The sequence below is a fragment of the Diadema setosum genome, chromosome 9, assembly GCF_964275005.1.
Source record: "Diadema setosum chromosome 9, eeDiaSeto1, whole genome shotgun sequence".
Lineage (NCBI taxonomy): Eukaryota > Metazoa > Echinodermata > Echinoidea > Diadematoida > Diadematidae > Diadema > Diadema setosum.
In genome coordinates this window covers 95,645-113,466 of record NC_092693.1, presented here as the reverse complement: position 1 = coordinate 113,466, position 17,822 = coordinate 95,645, and the positions used below count along the sequence as shown (strand labels likewise).

The following is a 17,822-nucleotide window of genomic DNA, read 5'->3' as shown; positions in this document are numbered from 1 at the left end:
AATATGTTTTAAGTTAATTATTTTGTTTGTGTTTAATTGGACTGTGAAATTGTTTTACCAAGATTTCATAATCGAAATTATTTGAGATGTCGATAAAACCAGATCTTGAGGAATCTTGACATGAAAATATAATAACTCATAACATTGAGATGCATAGTGAACCTATTGTGTTTATCAATTGCCCAAATCTCCCTGAGAGTTGTTTGGAAACCTTAATTCTATGCCAGAAGTGAGTTGATAAAATGCACCCTATTTCTCAAACTTCTGTGTATCCATTGTGAGAAATGAGGAATTATTTGATAACCTTGTATACATTAATTATTTATGGTAGCTTTGGGTAATGCAGGGATGTCAGATATCAAAAAAAAAGACAAATTTCAAATGAGTCTTGAAAATGACACTGTTTTCTTGTTTTACTTGTCCTGTGTCAAACATCAAAAGATTTGTTTCAAGCAAATTGTCAATTTTTGTTGTTGTTCAAATCACATGTTGGTCACTGCATGCTTGAATTTAGTAGAAATGACTGATTTATCATGTCATAAGAAGCTTCATGTTTGCTATGTAGATAATCTCTTTGGAGTCTTCTTACTAATATATTTGAATGCATTCATTTCATGTTCATGAACTACAAAATAAAACTGGAAATAGCGCCAAGCATGGAACCAGTCATATAAAAAAGTGTTGATGATGAGTCTTCCTTTATCAAACTGTCGAGAAATATTATGATTTATGATCATTATGTTTTCAACTCTTTTTAGAGCTGCCAAGGCCTGACACAGCCATAGGAGGAAAACAATGCTTTGAACTTTGTTTGCTTCCAGATTTGTTGCATGCCCTGGTTTTTATGATGTCACAAAGGGGCCTGACTGCTTTCAGAGAAAACTAGAAACTAAAATGAAAGCCAAGGTCTATGAAGCTTGCTGAGTAGCATTGTGTCGGAACACTGAATATGAGAAACAGATGGGACTCAGTAGGGAAGAGAGGCAGAGCTACGTCAGATGAGAGTATCATGTCTGACATATAAATGTGACTTGTACAGAAAAACAAGCAACCAAAAAAGTAAATGTGCAGATTTGTCCATCCTTCTCTCCTTTACCCCTTTTCTTTACCTTTTTCCTCTTTTTAAAGTTATTTTCTATTGCCTTAAAATGTGATATTTGATGTATTGACAGCATTATAAAGAAAATATAAGAAGAGTTTAAAAAATATATTTTTCATGAAAAGTACACATTCCATCAACTTGTTAATGACATATGTTATGGTAATATTATTCCCCCTCCTTTCTGAAAGAGGAAAGTCAAGAACTCTTTTATTGTATGCTAAAGAGTGAAAATATGTTGGTTTCCTTTTGTTTTCTTATATTGTTGTCTATATATGTTGTAATGAACTGCAGTGTCTTCTTATTCAGCGATGACAACACCAACTTTTGAACGGATTGTCTGATTTTCCTCAAGCTTTCACTGATGTGTCCTACTAATATTGCTGCTTTCAATCAATCCGCATTTATATATGGGTTTTAATTACCTTTAATTCAAACTTGTAATGGAGGTGTGTGTATAGCTGGCTCTTGTAGTTTCCTAGATTGTTTGGTAATGTTGCCTTCTGTGTTCCAAACATTGTAGGCTTTTGTGTCACACTTCGGGTGTGCTTTATCTGTTACATTTTTAGTAGATTTTATTCAAAAATATGCTATATTTCTTCAGAGAGAGAGAGAGAGAGAGAGAGAGAGAGAGAGAAAGAAAGAATGAAAGAAAAAGAAGAAAAAGAGAAAACACCTATGCACCATTCAATGTGATTACTCATGCCATTGCTTTTCCGTTATTAGTATGTGCAATGTTATTCATATGAAACATTTAAGACCACCTACAACAGAATTGGACTTTGATATATTAGACTTAAAGAAATGGGACATTGTGCTCACAGCAAAAGTAGTTGCTTGTGTTGAGCCAAAATAAGTATTGATGCATGTCAAACAGCATCAAAAAATTCTTTCAGATGATGGTAAGAGATGAAGAAGGGAAGTAATTGGCAAGGGAGCCCTCTTTGCCGGGTTCGTCTCCTCTCATCTCTTTTGTCATCCTGCTTCAATGTTCTCGGAAACAGACTTGTCAAAATTGGATATGATGCTTGTCAGGTTTGATTTGCAGAATGTTCTAGAGCTACATCTGAGGGACATGAAGGAGAGGGAATGGGGATGGCATGTGGGAGAGAAGCGATATGGTAACTAGGGACTCCAGGTACCTCTTAGGTGAGCTTTGCCCCTTCATACCAATTAAAGAGCTTTACACCTCATAACAGAGGCTGACTTGAAACTCCCTTGACCATAACCTTCAATTGTTATGGTACTATCACTGGGATCTTGATTTGAGGATGGGGTGAAGGGGGAGCCCCTGCCAGACAGCTGGGGCTGACATTGGGATCAAGACAATTTAGATGAGAACAACCTTGCATGACTTTCTCAAATCTTCACAGGTTAACTGTAATGCTGTTATCTTGCTTTCCTTTTTTTCATCAGAGTTGTGCCAGTACAGTTTCATACATTTTACCAAATTTTATTTTTGATAGTTGTACCAGTAGGCATTAATCCAGAAATTTAAGTCAGATTTTGTTATAGTCAATTATAGTTGAATATGTACATGTATTTGGATACATTGATAGGTTTTATGCAGAAAAAAAAACATACACAAAAATATTTCATGCACAAAGTCATGACTTAGATGGCATTAGCTGTATAGTTAAAGGACATCACCACATAAAAATTGATTTAAACACCAAACAACACCTCAAAAATTAAAATATGAGAAATTTTAGTTTTACATCTACACTTATGATTTTAATGTGGTATCTGCTTCAGACTCTGTTCTTTGTTCTTCAGTTGGTTTGTGTGTGATATGATACAAACAGCCATGGATGATATATGTACACAGGAAACAGATATGGGTCTATGTTCTAATCAGATGAAGTGCACAAAACTCTCTGTGTATTCCACCAATGCCAGATGTATCCCACCAACAAATATGAGATTGCAAAGTCTTCAAAGTGTGCAGATGTGGGCAAGTAATACTATTCACTAAAATTACAATGAGCAGTTAGTACACTGTAGCTCTTGTCAAAATTTGGCAGATGTGTTGGATTTAGCTTCATGTAAGAAGTGCTTATGTCTGATGGGTTTCAGAGTTTGCTTTGATCTGCTAGGATGTTGAAGCCAGTAGTGGCCTGAAGAAACCAGAAATTAATGACAACATTATCTTTGGGCATCTGGGATCTGCCAGAGATTTGTAACTAACTGGTTGTGACATATTTCTGTATGCATCACACTCCCTTCTATTCGGAGAGAAGTTTGGAAGCTGTGTGGGTGATGTTTGGTCACAGACAGGCTCCATCCCCCACTGCCCACTCAAAGAGTTCTCAGCACCCACCAGCCTTTGAAACCGCTAACCTCAAAGAGTTCTCAGCACCCACCAGCCTTTGAAACCTCTAACCTCAAAGAGTTCTCAGCACCCACCAAAGCCTTTGAAACCCCCTAATCTCAAAGAGTTCTCAGCACCCACCAGCCTTTGAAACCTCTAACCTCAAAGAGTTCTCAGCACCCACCAGCCTTTGAAACCTCTAACCTCAAAGAGTTCTCAGCACCCACAAGCCTTTGAAACCTCTAACCTCAAAGAGTTCTCAGCACCCACCAGCCTTTGAAACCTCTAACCTCAAAGCGTGCTCAGCATCCACCAAAGCCTTTGAAACCTCTAACCTCAAAGAGTTCTCAGCACCCATCAGCCTTTGAAACCTCTAACCTCAAAGAGTTCTCAGCACCCACCAGCCTTTGAAACCTCTAACCTCAAAGAGTTCTCAGCACCCACCAGCCTTTGAAACCTCTAACCTCAAAGAGTTCTCAGCACCCACCAGCCTTTGAAACCTCTAACCTCAGAGAGTTCTCAGCACCCACCAGCCTTTGAAACCTCTAACCTCAAAGAGTTCTCAGCACCCACCAGCCTTTGAAACCTCTAACCTTTTGTGATACAATACTATAGAGAGAATGACAGTATCAAATACATACATTTCACTTGTCTTCTGTGTTGTACTGATTGTTTGAGAGTCCTATTCTACTAGATAAATTACTGATTTGAATACTTAGGCACAGGTATGAAGGAATCTTGAGATATAGTGGGCTCTATTAGATCAGTGTAAGCCAAATATAATGAAACCTGGCTTTTGTGCCACTGTTTAGGCTGGCAGAAAAACCAACGTGAGTTTGCTTGAACTCAAAAGTTTTAGGTTGTCAGTATGTACATTGAAACCTGTCTATAGCGGCCACCCAAGGGAGATGAAAAGAGTGGCTACCATAGACAGGTGGCTGCTGTAAAAAGGGTCCTTAACATGGCTATATCAACCACCTAAGGGAGATGAAAGAGTGGCCACTGTGGACAGGTGGCTGTCAAAAGGCAGGTTTGACTGTATGTTATGTTCTCACATTCTGCTCCATGTTGTGAGACATGCTGGTTTAATCTCCTATCATATGTAAGCATAAATGAGAGTAAAAATTTATATAAATATACTTTGTGTGATATCCAGCTAGGGATCATTTGTTAGAGATGAGTGAGCATCTACAACTGAATATATTGGCAAACATGAATAAAAGGCTTGTGGAGTTTTAAAAACACACATTTTAAAGGGACTATACAGTACTGGTTGAGGTGAGGATTCAGGTTTATAACATTTTTAAGTGAGATAATGAGAAACCTCTTATGAAATATCATGTAAATTTAAGAAGGATTCACAGTTTATTTGATGAAAATTGGCTTTCAAATGACTTAGATATCCGAAAAAGTGATAATAATAAAAGGCGACAGGCCATGCCTTTTATTAGGATCATTTTGTTTCACCTTGTTTTTGGATATCTCAGCCATTCCAAAACCAATTTTCATCAATAAGAATAAACTTTTGATACCTCTTAGAATTGAATGCTCTTTGGCATCTCATAGAGTGGTTTTTGAATATCTCGCAAAACGTTAAAAGCTAAATCCTCACCTCAACCAGAACTGTACACACCCTTTAAGGGGTGATTTTTATTTATTCTGTGTTTTTTTTTCTGTTTTTTTTTTCTGTGTGTGTGTGTGTGTTGTTGTTGTTGTTGTTGTTGTTTTTGTCAGGGTGTTAACACCTGCATGCATACTCTATTCTGATGTGTATAGGAGATACTTGATAGGAACTGGCAATACCTAGCTGGACGTCAGCATGAAATATTTTTAAATGGATACGATAAGATTTATTGAAGTTCATAAACCAGGAAATCTCTTACTGAATTTAAAGTCTGATAGTGTAGTTTGGTACAAGAATTATTTTTCAATATCCAGGGCTTACTTCAGCTATTTATTGATGAAGTATTGTATACCATGACTAAAATATATTCCAAGTATAGCCAATTCCAGAACACAAGGGCTGTTCAGATAGCAAAGTTTGAAATAAAGTCATTCAGACAGGCGAGTTAGGAGTTAGGACAAACATGAGTAGATGTTGTTGACTGAGATAGTCAAGCATAGACACAAGTGACTTGTTCAGACAGTCACACTCAGGCAAATAGTCATTCAGCTATACTGTAAAACATGATATATTCGCGGCATGAAATTTTTGCGAATTGGAGCTGACGGCCTTTTTTGCGAATTGCCACTGGCATTCAATGCATACAGTGTAGAAAAGAATCTTGCTGCTCACGAAATTCGCGAAATTAAAAGGCAGCTAACCAATTGTATTTCCTTTTATTCAGAAAAATCTCTGGTACCAGGCATGTATCATTATTCAGACATTGATGCCCCTTGACAAGACAATAGTGTTTGTGTGTGTGTTTGTATGTTTGTCATGAGGATGATCTTTGCTGTCAAATACTTTGTGAGCTCACTTTCTTATTAGCAACAAGAGTCACATAATCTTTGTTTGAAATGATACATCCTCCAAGGAAACCTGTTAGGGTAGATGGATGTTTCTCACATGAGTGGGACACATGATATTATTTAATGTCTAATCTCAAGAGGAGTTGATCGATAACGATCATGGTCCCTAAATACTGACTGGCCCTGAAGAAGGCTGAATATAATACAGCTGGTGACATTCAGGAAAGGTATCCCCTTTACAGTGGAGATGAAGTAGTTAAAACAAACATGGAAAGAGATCGTGAGAAAAACAGATCAGTCCAGGAAATGAGGTAAAGTAGACGAACCGACTCCCTCTGGTCTGAATTCAGGGGGCAAAAAATCATCAAACTTGTATGACCCTTTGCAAGTCCGAGGCCACAATTTGGGTTGTTGTTTTTTTCCCTGAAAGTGTGCAGATTGTATGTGTGTGTATCTGTCTGTCTGTGTTTATGTATGTTGCTTTTTAGATAAACATCCAGAAGAGGATGTCAAATGGAAATGCTAACTGTCTCTTTATTCTCATTTTATTTTGGGTGTGTTTTTCCTTTGAGTAAATGCTTGTGCCTGAAAGTGTGTCGGGCATTAAGATATACTGTATCTGTTCAAAATAGTTCATTTAACTGAATGTTTTAAGTCCCTTCTAAACTTTGGGCCATCCAATGTCATGCCCTTCTCTGATATCTCATAATTTCATATTCTTGACATGCAGATGACTCATGGTGTTATTCAGATACTTCTCATATTTTGGCACCTTTTGAATCTTTTAGATGACAAACAAGTTGTAAATGTTTTCTATTTGCATTTATACTGACAAGGCACTAAAACGAATGAAAAATGAATGCTACCCCAATTGCTCATTGATGAATGCTTTTTCTAATATGATAATGGGTCATTGATTAGAATTGGTTAGATGTGTTCATAACATCTTCTGCTTCCCATCAAATAGACATCTTCTGCTTTTTGTGCAGCCATGGTACATGCATATTTTGCCTACCTGAAGAAAGAGTAAACAGTAAAAAAAAAAGTGAAGAATTCCCTTTTACGTGTTATTTGAAAGGAATGAAATTTGACATTTCTTGCCTGTTAAAATATTAAATTTTGCACAAGCACAATTATTTCCTTTTCAAATCAGAATTTATTATCTAATTGATTTGTCACCATTGGTAATACCTCTTGGACCGTTACCTATCACCAATTTATCAGCAAACGGACAGATGAGATAGTAAAGCCAACTTTGTGTACTTAGTGATTTGTGTGATGTTCTGATATAGAAATGCTCTGATTTCTCCAACAGCAATTTCTGCAAAGTTGTTGCCATAGCAACTGCCATGTTTTAGAGGAAATGTGACTCTGTTTGACTAAGGTGTTAATAGCAGATGAAGTTTCAACTTGAAATAGACATATTCCGATACTTTTGTTATGTTTTTACATTATTTCCATATAGATATATGTTTAGTTTCTGAATTTTCAGGTCTTACCATGACAACAGACTTGAAAAAAAAAATTCCCATGACCCGAGTTACTCCAAGTCTATAGATTTAGTCACTTTTGTCTTATTTAATAAATACTGGGAATTAAAAGTATGTGTTATTTTTCTAGCAGTAATTTTTACCCTGGCAACTAGAGAAGACATCAGAATTGACTAGGACTCTAAATGCAATTGAATGAGTAATTCTAAATCTATAGATCTAGTTACTTTTATTACCTTTCAGTACTATTTAACCTGTTGAGGACCAGTTCCAAGTATACTCAGGCAGGTATCTATAGAAAATGCGTGTTGTAGCAAAATCAGTCCGTCCTCAACGAGTTAGTTGGAAATATGTCTATTTTTCAAAAACAATATTTCATGATTGCATCAGGAAAACACATCTGAAAAGAACTAGGACTTTAATTGCAATCGTACAAATAATTCCAAATCTATTATTTTAGTCTTTTTTTTTTCTTACATTCCAGTATGGTTTAATAGGAAATAAGATTATATGTTTTTCAGAAAGATTATTTGTTACCATGGCAATGGGATAAGACATCAGAATTCTGAAGGGCTCAATATTTAAATCATTTCAGAATATTTCAGTCTAGATGTGTTCTGAAGTTAGTGCTTTTAGATTTTGATATTGAGCCCTTCAGAATACTGATGTCTTATGTTTGTGTTTCACTATGTCCCATATGGATAATTTATATTATACCTCCTCAACATGTGCTATCTTATGAAACTTCTTGAATGATATTCCACAAGTGACATCTAGAGTGTTGAGCTGCTGCAATTGAAGAAAATCTTATTTGCAAATGATGAAAGAAATGTCATTCAAGTAGAGAGAGAGAAAGAGAGAGAGAGAGGGGGGGGGGGTGAGGTTCTGTCAGCTGCCATGAGTAGAAAGCTCTGGTTAGTTAATGATGTGACTCACTATTCATCATCCTTTGAACACAAAGAAAAGAATCCCTAGGGCTGAGATATCATAATAATCATGCCATCCTTATAGTTCCTACTCACTCCCTAACTCCACCCGTTCTCCTGTCTAATATATGCATGTGTTCATGAAAACAGATCTGAACTACTGTATAAGCTGTTATTTTCACATACAGATATTGTTGCAAATGAGGAGGTTACAGCCATTTTCACAAGATGTTGTTTTCACTGATTGACTATGATGAATGCACTATTCCCCAATCTTATGGGACACTTTTGTGTGTTGTTAAATTTGCAATCCAGAGTAAGCAAATCTGAAGTTTAATGACTGGAGTTCATGGTACAGAATGAGTGGCTGTCTTCTGTATGTCTAATTCACTTATTGGAACCAGATGACTATACTTTGTTACTGTTGCTGGTGCCTTGGAAGATAATGAGCTTGATCATTCACACACATTGACTTAGAACCTTCTCTTCTCTGTTTCTAAAATGTTTGCTATCTTACAATTCTTCTCAGTTGCCACAGAGTGTCTAGATTGACAGCTGTATAGATTGTATTTTAAATGGAAGGCAGCCGTATGCCCACTGCTTATTTCTACTCTTTCCTTGGTAGGTCTCAGATTTCACTTGAACAGACCATAATCTGCTCTATTAGGGAGGAAAAGCTCATTTTATGAAATCATCTGACTAATTGGAAGAGTCTGGTTCTTTAACGGTCATCCTGCTTAGAGTTAGCCAACAACCTTGTCTCAGGAAGGCTAGACAAGTGAACATTTGGGTCAGTGTATGGTCATAAGATTCCAGTTTGTCATTGCCTGAAACTAGTCTCTTAAGGGACTAGGTTACAGTTACACAAACACAGTAGTGGCAGTCATATAGTGACAGAAATAGAGAAAAGGTCAGTGAAATAACATCCACTATTGTAAAGATATTATTTGTTACTTGACTTGTTGGCCTGTCTCTTTTTCACTTTGACATAAAGATTCCCTAGCTGTCACCAGATCATTGTGAATGAATCAATTTTGACTGCCTGCAGTCTCTGCATACCTTTCCTAGTGATTATCAAGTATCACTTTCTTTCAATGTTCTGCATATGCACAAATGTAATGTTGAATATTTGCATCAAACTTATCAACCATTTTGAATATCTAAGTTGTGTCCATTAGTCTTTCCTGTGTCAAGTTATTGGAGGTTATCCAATGGCAGAGAGGAATGTAGTTTATCTGAATTTGAAGATATTTCTTTATAATGCTAGCCAAGCTGATTGATTTTTAGATATTTGTCAAAATGTCTTTTCATGTTTTCTTTTTTCTATCTTTTTATGCCACAGATCATTGCAACATATATGCCTGACATGGACACTACGGATGAGGGTGCCCTAACAGTAAATACAACAGGGATCCAGTGGGCTGCAGGCAGCCAGCCGATAGATGGCGGTATGCAGTAACTCCTCCAGTACACCGAATTCTGATGGAAATCTACTTCACTTTTCAAAATGCATATATATTAACATATTGATATGCCAGAGATAAGACACTTAAACTTGTTTGTTTGCATATTTTCCTTAGTTTACTTGCACTTCAATGTGTAATGAACAGTAACTGTTGTTATTAACTCTTGCATAGATTTTGTTGATTTGTATTTAAGATCATGCGGAATTATTTTTAAGCATCATTTGTATGGAAGCAGACATTGTACTTTGTAACAGCATTAACTGTCACATGCTGGTGTCTATTTATAGATTTCACTTGCGGTCATGCACAACACTCACGTGAGAACAAAAACAAGCAAACAAACAAGAAACAAAAAGCAAAAAAAAAAAAACCAAACAAACCCAACAACAACAACAACAACCAAACCATGAAACACAATTTGAAAGAAATCAGAGCCAATGTGTTTTGTTGTAAAATGTGGTATTTGTAAAACTTTTTTTAGTATTTTACTTAATTAAGTACGTAACCATACTTTATGGTATGATGACAATGATATTGGTCAGAGTTAAGTACTTCTAAAATAGATTTTGAATGTAATTTTTTTCCCTTTAATCTGACCAGGGCCAACGTGCATGGTAGAAGGCTTGAGACAGGCCTTAGGATCAGACTGCAGGACTGCCATAGCTCTCATGAACACTATGCTCCTTATCATCATTCTCGTCTCAACCATTATCTTGGCAGTCTTCATAAAACGCAGGTACCACAGGATTTATCCCCAAGCTCAAATTGTGATAGTATTAAAGTCAAATCAGTAATCTATATGTATGCTTTTTATTCATGTGTATGCCAGTAAAGCTTTCGTTCATTGCTAATTTTCACAATATAAGAAAAAGGTGGATTAGAATTTGTCTTTACTTGAACTTCCTGTTCATATCTGCCGTAATAATGGCCTGTCAATTCTTGTAGGCATTGAACAAGAAGAGCTTGTCATACATTAAAAAGTCATACTCTTTTATTAACCGTAGAAAGAAATGCACACAAACAAGAATTTACTCAATGCACGCTGTGCCTTGAAACCCCAGACTTCTACATAGACTTATAAATACCAATGAGTTTAATGGGGCAGGTAGTATTATTAGTTTGCCATAGCTGTGACTTAGTATAGTTGAGTATGGTATGGACATAATAGTTGGAATCTCAGAGGAGTTTTGTAGGGGTTTTAAAGAAGTATGATGAAAGTTTGGTAGGAATATATGGTTTGAGTATGAAAAAAAAATATTATAGGAGTTTGGTACAAGTTTGGAAGGAGTGTGGTAGAATTTGGCAGCAGATGTGAAGGATCATAGTAAGAATTTCATGAGCATGAAAAGTAGAGTGTGTCTTTGTGTTAATCATTTCAATTGGATTGAATTGAATCACACTTCAATTGATCTTAACAGAATTTCTCAAGAATGCAACTTATGTTTTTGAGCTGAATAGCATTTTGAGCTTTTATTGAAAAAATGTTCATATGTACTAATGGCACCAATTAATGCAACATCTATATATGCAGTTCACTTGAAAGTATAAGTGCTGAGTGGATTCAGCACAACCAATGATGTCATACTCTTGTCTGCTTACTAGGTATGACAAGAAAGTGAAGCGCACTGAGCAGCATATCAAGCAGCTGACATTGATGGGGCTAGGAGAGGGATCCCTCATTACTCTTGATGAATGGGAGATGCCTAGAGAGAATGTTGTCCTCAATCGTAAGCTGGGTGAAGGTGCATTTGGTACTGTCTATGGAGGGGAAGCATTGCTAGGCAACTGTAAGTGGGCAGCAGTCGCCGTCAAGACACTGAAGCTTGGAGCAACTGTGGCAGAAAAGGTAGGAGATTGTGAAAGCAAAAGATTTAAAGGTATTTATATTGCATACAGTCAGCTGGGGTCTTCAACAGAAATAGGAAAGTTACATGAACATACATGTGAATTCAGTAAATACAGAAAGATTAATGTAATACTCAGTAATAGGTTTAGGAAATCCTACAATCTGTTAGTTTTTATCCCATGTGGTCCATAGGGGAAGTCTGCAATGGTTTGTGATCATAGGCAAGTACTATAGAAGAAAATAGAATAGGCATTGTAAAAATTTGTGTGGAAAGTACATATTTCCTCTATGCTTTTAACTTGTTATTGAAAAATACAGGCAAGGCAAATATTTTCCATACCACTAGGGGGATCCAGGTCAAGCATTCTTTTTTATGCCCTACACACACAAAAAAAAAAAAAAACAACCCCAAAACAAACAAACAAACTGTGAAGTTCTTTTTTCCCTAATACCATCGTAAAACTGTTATATTTCACAAATGATTGTCAAGTTCATACTACCAATATTTTGAGCATGAAAACAAACATGAGTTAGACAGTCTCTCTTTTTCTTAGTTTAAAATGTAGAGAGTGACAGAAGATCATGCCTTTATTGTCATGGCATTCCACACCACTTGTTGTGTCTCCCCTTCATGAGCTGTACACACAAGTTGTATTGTCTTCTGAGTACTCACAGGCTCTTGTCACCATTTGGCACAGGTAAAACCCTGAGTCATGCTAACTCTGATATGTAATGTGTGGGTAGACTGGATTCTTTACTTGTATAAAATCTTTCTAAATTACCTGTCTCATTCCTGAAAGTTTTTCAATGGTGGGAGTTCAAACTAGGACCTTGCAACATTTTGTGCAGTCATCAGAAGAGCCTATAAAACCCATACCTATGTGATTGTAGGTGTCAAGGCTTTAGCCACAAATATTATGTTCATACCACAATTTTCACCTGCATCATCAACAAAGATTCAAATATTTGAAGGTTTCACTTCATCCTCATGACATAAAGTTTAGCGACTTGAAAAGCACTCTTAATCAACATTTACTACCTAGTTACAGTGTGTGTGTGTGGTTTTTTTTTTCATGGCACATGCAATTTATTTCAATTGATAGTCTCACAAATAACTGTTTGCAAAATGTATGTGTGCAAAACTAATGAACATATAGCTTTTTTAAACCTAATTTCACACATATCTTTGTAAGAGATACTTGTTTTCGAGACAGATGTGTATTCATGAGTAACGTAAAATCTGTTTCTCCTGTTTAGTTTATAGGTGTTCATTAATGAATCTTTTATTCTCTGTTTTAGCTGGATTTTCTCAGTGAAGCAGAAATGATGAAACGTTTCAGTCACAGAAATGTGGTGAATCTACTTGGAGTCTGCACACGGGGTGAACCAATGTATGCAGTTATGGAGTTTATGCTGTATGGTAAGTTTTGGATTCAGTACCCCTCGCAGAATATTAATTTCAGTGTTTCATATGAACATTTTAGGATTACTGTATATATATATAAATTTGTATCAAAGTTCAGTAAGAGTATGTTAATTCATGAGAAAAGAGCTACAGGTCACAAGAGACGCTGCCATTCTATCTCTCCCATCATGCTGATATAGTCCTTTGGTGATTTACATTGAATCGGATCTTGTTTGACAAAACCACAATAAAGTAGCTGGAAAAGATTGTTTTTTGATTGTGTCAAATTCTGAAAGAGGATATTATCAACTTCAGAAGGATATTCATCTCATTAAGTATATACATATACAGACACATACACACACAGATAGATAGATAGATAGATAGATAGATAGATAGATAGATAGATAGATAGATAGATAGATAGATGGATAGATAGATATATTATGAATAATAGAATATTCCTCATTGTCTATGAATTTTCTCTTTGTCTCTCTGCACTTAGGTGATCTGAAAACATTTCTGCTAGGACGTCGCCACCTTGTAGGAGAGACCAGTGAGGGCAGTGTTATGACTGATAAGCTTCTTACCTCAATGGTACTAGATATTGCATGTGGCCTCAGCTATCTGGCCAGTATCAACTATGTACACAGGTGAGAAAGTGGTCCATACAGCCTAACATACCCACATTTTTTGCTGAGGTATATATTTATGCCATGAACTAAACCAGGTTTGGAAATTATGTAGATATATGTCATGTGTGATGGAAAGAGACCTGTGTTATAAAAAGCAACTTACATCATGACCTGTGATGTTTGAAAATTGAAGTCACAGATTGAAGAATCAGGGTGTAGTACATTCTTTAATTGGATACAAACTTTATTCTGTTGCATTAATTCTTGAGAAATTTAAAAGGGCATATAATTCAGGGAAGTTATAGGTTTGAGAATTGTTTGAAAAGTTCTAAAAGGGCAACTTACCTTTTAAACATTAAGGGACATTACTTCCACATACTAAGAAAATGACATTCAATGATTCAAGTAATGAAAATATTCAACATGTGGAATCCGATTACATTCTAGTCAAACGAAAGCAAGAGATTATTAAAGCAGAGGGGTGAAGATATGCTATGAAAGATTTTTATTAGTTTCCTCTGTCTCTGCAAATGTTTTTGTAAGATCGCAACAGCTGATCTACATTTTTAACAAATGTGTCGGAAAAAGGAACTCATGATATGAAACTGTCATCTACTGCTTTTATGGCAGTAACACTACCACCAGGCTATCCCTGGCTGATGAAGTGACATGATGAACTGGGAACAGATATAGATCAGCAGTTGCAATCTTACAAATACATTTGTACATTGCGAGACAACAGATAAAAATCTTTCATAGTATAGATTCTAGTTGTGATACAACCATTTTGTATCTTTTGACTTTATGTAGTACATCCTGCAATGAAAACATGACTAGTTGTTATAGGAAGACCAAAATATAAACAGGAACAGATACGAAGATAACTCCAGGCTCTTCGTCCTCATACAATTAATGGCTGTTTGTCAGGGGGACTATAGATATTTTTTTGTAACTTCAGGTTTGCATATGAGAAATTAAATATTGATATGAAATATGTCATTGATCTTGTGTGGTTATGATGTTCTATTTCTTGGTGTTTTTCCCCAGAGATCTGGCTTGTAGAAATTGCTTGGTGGATGCAATGTATGTGGTTAAGATTGGTGACTTTGGAATGACTCGGGCCCTCTATGATTCTGACTACTACAGGCTTGGAAAGAGAAGTAAGATTATTTCACATCTCACAAGTTCACACTTTCATTTGATAAAATTAGTGATGATTTCATCATAAGTCCTATGTGTAATGTTTCATTCTGTGCTGAAATATACTGAGTTTGATACTCCTGACAGGTCCAATTATCACTCTTGATGAATTGTTCAATTTTTACGATGTTTCTCAAACTGGAATGAGTCCAAAGCCAAGAAATGACCGCATATATATTCTAAAACTCTGTAACCCATACCTCACCCTGATTTGATACAGGCAAACTTCCAGTGCGATGGATGGCTCCCGAGAGTCTGACGGAAGGTATCTTTACCACTATGAGTGATGTATGGAGTTTGGGTGTAGTCATATATGAAGTTGTGACTTTGGGCAGCTTTCCTTACCAAGAGCTGTCTAACTCAGAGGTGCTGGAATACATCAGGGCCCAAAATTCTCTCCAGCCACCAGATGGATGTAGCACAGCGTTGTAAGTAGCATTCAGTGTTTTGCCTGTGTAAGACACTCTCCAGGACTTACAAACGGCAGTCAGCTACAAACCAGCAAATATCAATGCTAAACTTATTCAAAAAACATTCAACAGAAATGATTGTTTTTAATTTTCTTTTGTAATATATTTGTCAGATAGATATGTGTTGTCTTTAACTTCCTGAATAATTTTGTCAAATTTTCGTGCAGGCAAGTCTCACCAAGAAGTTCTGGTAGTTTATTAACCTGTTGAAGACGAGTCTCGAGTATACTCCAAACCCGTTGAAGATGAGTCCCAAGTATACTCGGGCAGGTGTCTATGGGAAATTGTTGTAGCAATATCAGCCCTCCCTCAACGGGTTAAGTCATGTTTGTTTGGGATATTCTTAAAGGAACAGCCGCACTAGTGTCTAAGCCTTTGTTTAATCTGTCAAACAGTGAATGCAGAGCAGCAACTTTGATGAAGTATTTTGTGTTCTATTTGGTTGACAGGGCAACGCTAATGATGCAGTGCTGGGCCATCCAACCCAACCATCGTCCCACAGCTAAGGATGTCACAGATATTTTGCGCCAGCGACCCAACTTGATAACTCCTTGTGTTGGTGCACCTCTTGGTAGCATTCCTCCAGAGGAATTAAACAGCACAGGTCTCCCTCTTAGTCCTTCAAATATTAAACATCCTGCCCACAAACGTAGCACTCGTAGTAACAGTAGTGTTGATATGCCTATGGGAAGAGACTTTCGTCGTGACCATGACGAAGAGTTTCTGACTGGACACCTTGCTAGTGTGGGCCATATCTTCAGAGCATCAAAACGTAGATCTAACAAATGCAACTTAACAAGGCCAACATATGAACTTGGTCCCAGTGGATCACGATCAAGGGCAAATTCAGACCCAGACATGAACTGCCTATCCCTCGTTAGCTCCTCATCAAGTGCGCCCTCTACATCTCTCTCCTCTACTACAAGTTGTCCCTCAACATCACAAGACTCATGCATTGTAGCCATGGAGGAACCATGTGCACCTCCAGGAATGAATAGAGCAAGAGCAAAAACTTCAGCCACTCTGGAACACCATTTTCTGCACAGAATACCATCAGGGACAACATTCAGCAAACTCTTAAAAAAGGCTGCCACCCAGGATAATATTTATGCTGACCAAAAGCAGCACTGGTCTCTCTTCAGTAGCAGCATGGACAACCCTCGTTTTGATGATTTACCACTTATTCGTCCCAAGTCTAGCCGACGTGGAAGCAAGAGGCCTCGCAGCAAGTCACTTGGAAGTAAATCATCTGGTAGCAAATCACCTTCCAGCAAGCATTCTGTCTATGTCACACTATCCAGGAATGGATTTAATGAAAATAAAGATGAAGAAACAATGGTGTCATTTGTGTCAAATTAAATCTCTAAATTTTCTGTAAAGTTGTAGTCCTTGATCAAAAAAGGGCTTGAGATGTTGATAAAATTCTTTTTGTGAGAAATATGTAAAAACAAATGCAAAGAGAAACTATTTGTGACCCAGCTGTGTTATCTTTAGTATAACTTTTTTTTTTTAATCTAACAATATAACACAATATGCAGCTAATGAAATCAGATAGAAACTGTTAATAATATTTCCTAGATTTCTCAACAAGTTCTGTGGATGTCCCTCCTACATCTTTGCACATTTTAACCTTTGTATTTTGCCAAATTTGGCAATTAATTCATGCAAAATATCATCATGCTTGAACTAAGGTCCAAGGGAAAAAACTTCAAGAAATTCCAGTGTGGTTCTACTATGTAGAACAATGTTAAACATAAATAGGTTAGTGATTAATTATTTATTGAAGAATAAATAGTCAATATGCTGGTCATATACTAAATTATGATAGTAATGTAGAATATTTGTCAGTGCTTATAAAAATGTAGTGAAAAATTATGATGTGTAAGTCATTGAAGAGATGTTTCAAGTTTTCAATATCTTGCATTGCAGATCTAGTTAGTGTTCATCTAACATACAGAGACTGTGATTGGTGTGTTATCCTCTGAAAGTGCCCCATCAGAAACATAAGTTATTCTATCCTACGTAAGACAAACAGCTGTATTTCACACAAATTGAGAGAAATATGGCTGTGACAAAGAATTTTATGAAGCTGGTACCCTAGAAGGTTCTTGAAATACCAAACTACTTGCATGTAGATGTCATATGCAAGAGGCAGAAAGAAACATAGATGATAAATTGAGAGACAATGTTTGAATATATTAGTGATACTGTCGGGCCACCATTTCTTATTTCTTCTCTTGCTTGTACAGGTATCATTGTGGTAGTAGTCAAATGTGCCATACAAATATAATTGTTATTATATGAGTCAGTATCATGCAATATTTATCTTGCAAAAGTTATCATATTGCAGTTTTTATCCTCTTTTAATGCTTTGTGTTCATCGTTTGTCATGTGTTGTCTCTTTTTGTATGTATGTTTGTATTGTCTGTAAACTCTGAAGCATTTTCTGTTCTTTTTATGGTCAGATTTTCCTTTGATTTGGCAGGAGACATTAGAAGGATG

General features: G+C 36.4%; 1 protein-coding gene across 1 annotated transcript in view; it reads left to right on the top strand.

The window, feature by feature from the left end:
* Positions 1-16,822, top strand: part of LOC140232727 (uncharacterized) — a 61,877-nt gene extending 45,055 nt beyond the window's left edge. Inside the window, exons 13-20 of the mRNA XM_072312843.1 lie at positions 9,641-9,746; positions 10,365-10,500; positions 11,367-11,610; positions 12,910-13,030; positions 13,521-13,668; positions 14,698-14,810; positions 15,071-15,278; positions 15,770-16,822. Coding sequence (XP_072168944.1) covers positions 9,641-9,746; positions 10,365-10,500; positions 11,367-11,610; positions 12,910-13,030; positions 13,521-13,668; positions 14,698-14,810; positions 15,071-15,278; positions 15,770-16,679 — 1,986 coding nt within the window. The 3' untranslated portion in view covers positions 16,680-16,822. The remainder of the gene's footprint in view (positions 1-9,640; positions 9,747-10,364; positions 10,501-11,366; positions 11,611-12,909; positions 13,031-13,520; positions 13,669-14,697; positions 14,811-15,070; positions 15,279-15,769) is intronic.
* The last annotated feature ends 1,000 nt before the right edge of the window (positions 16,823-17,822 follow it).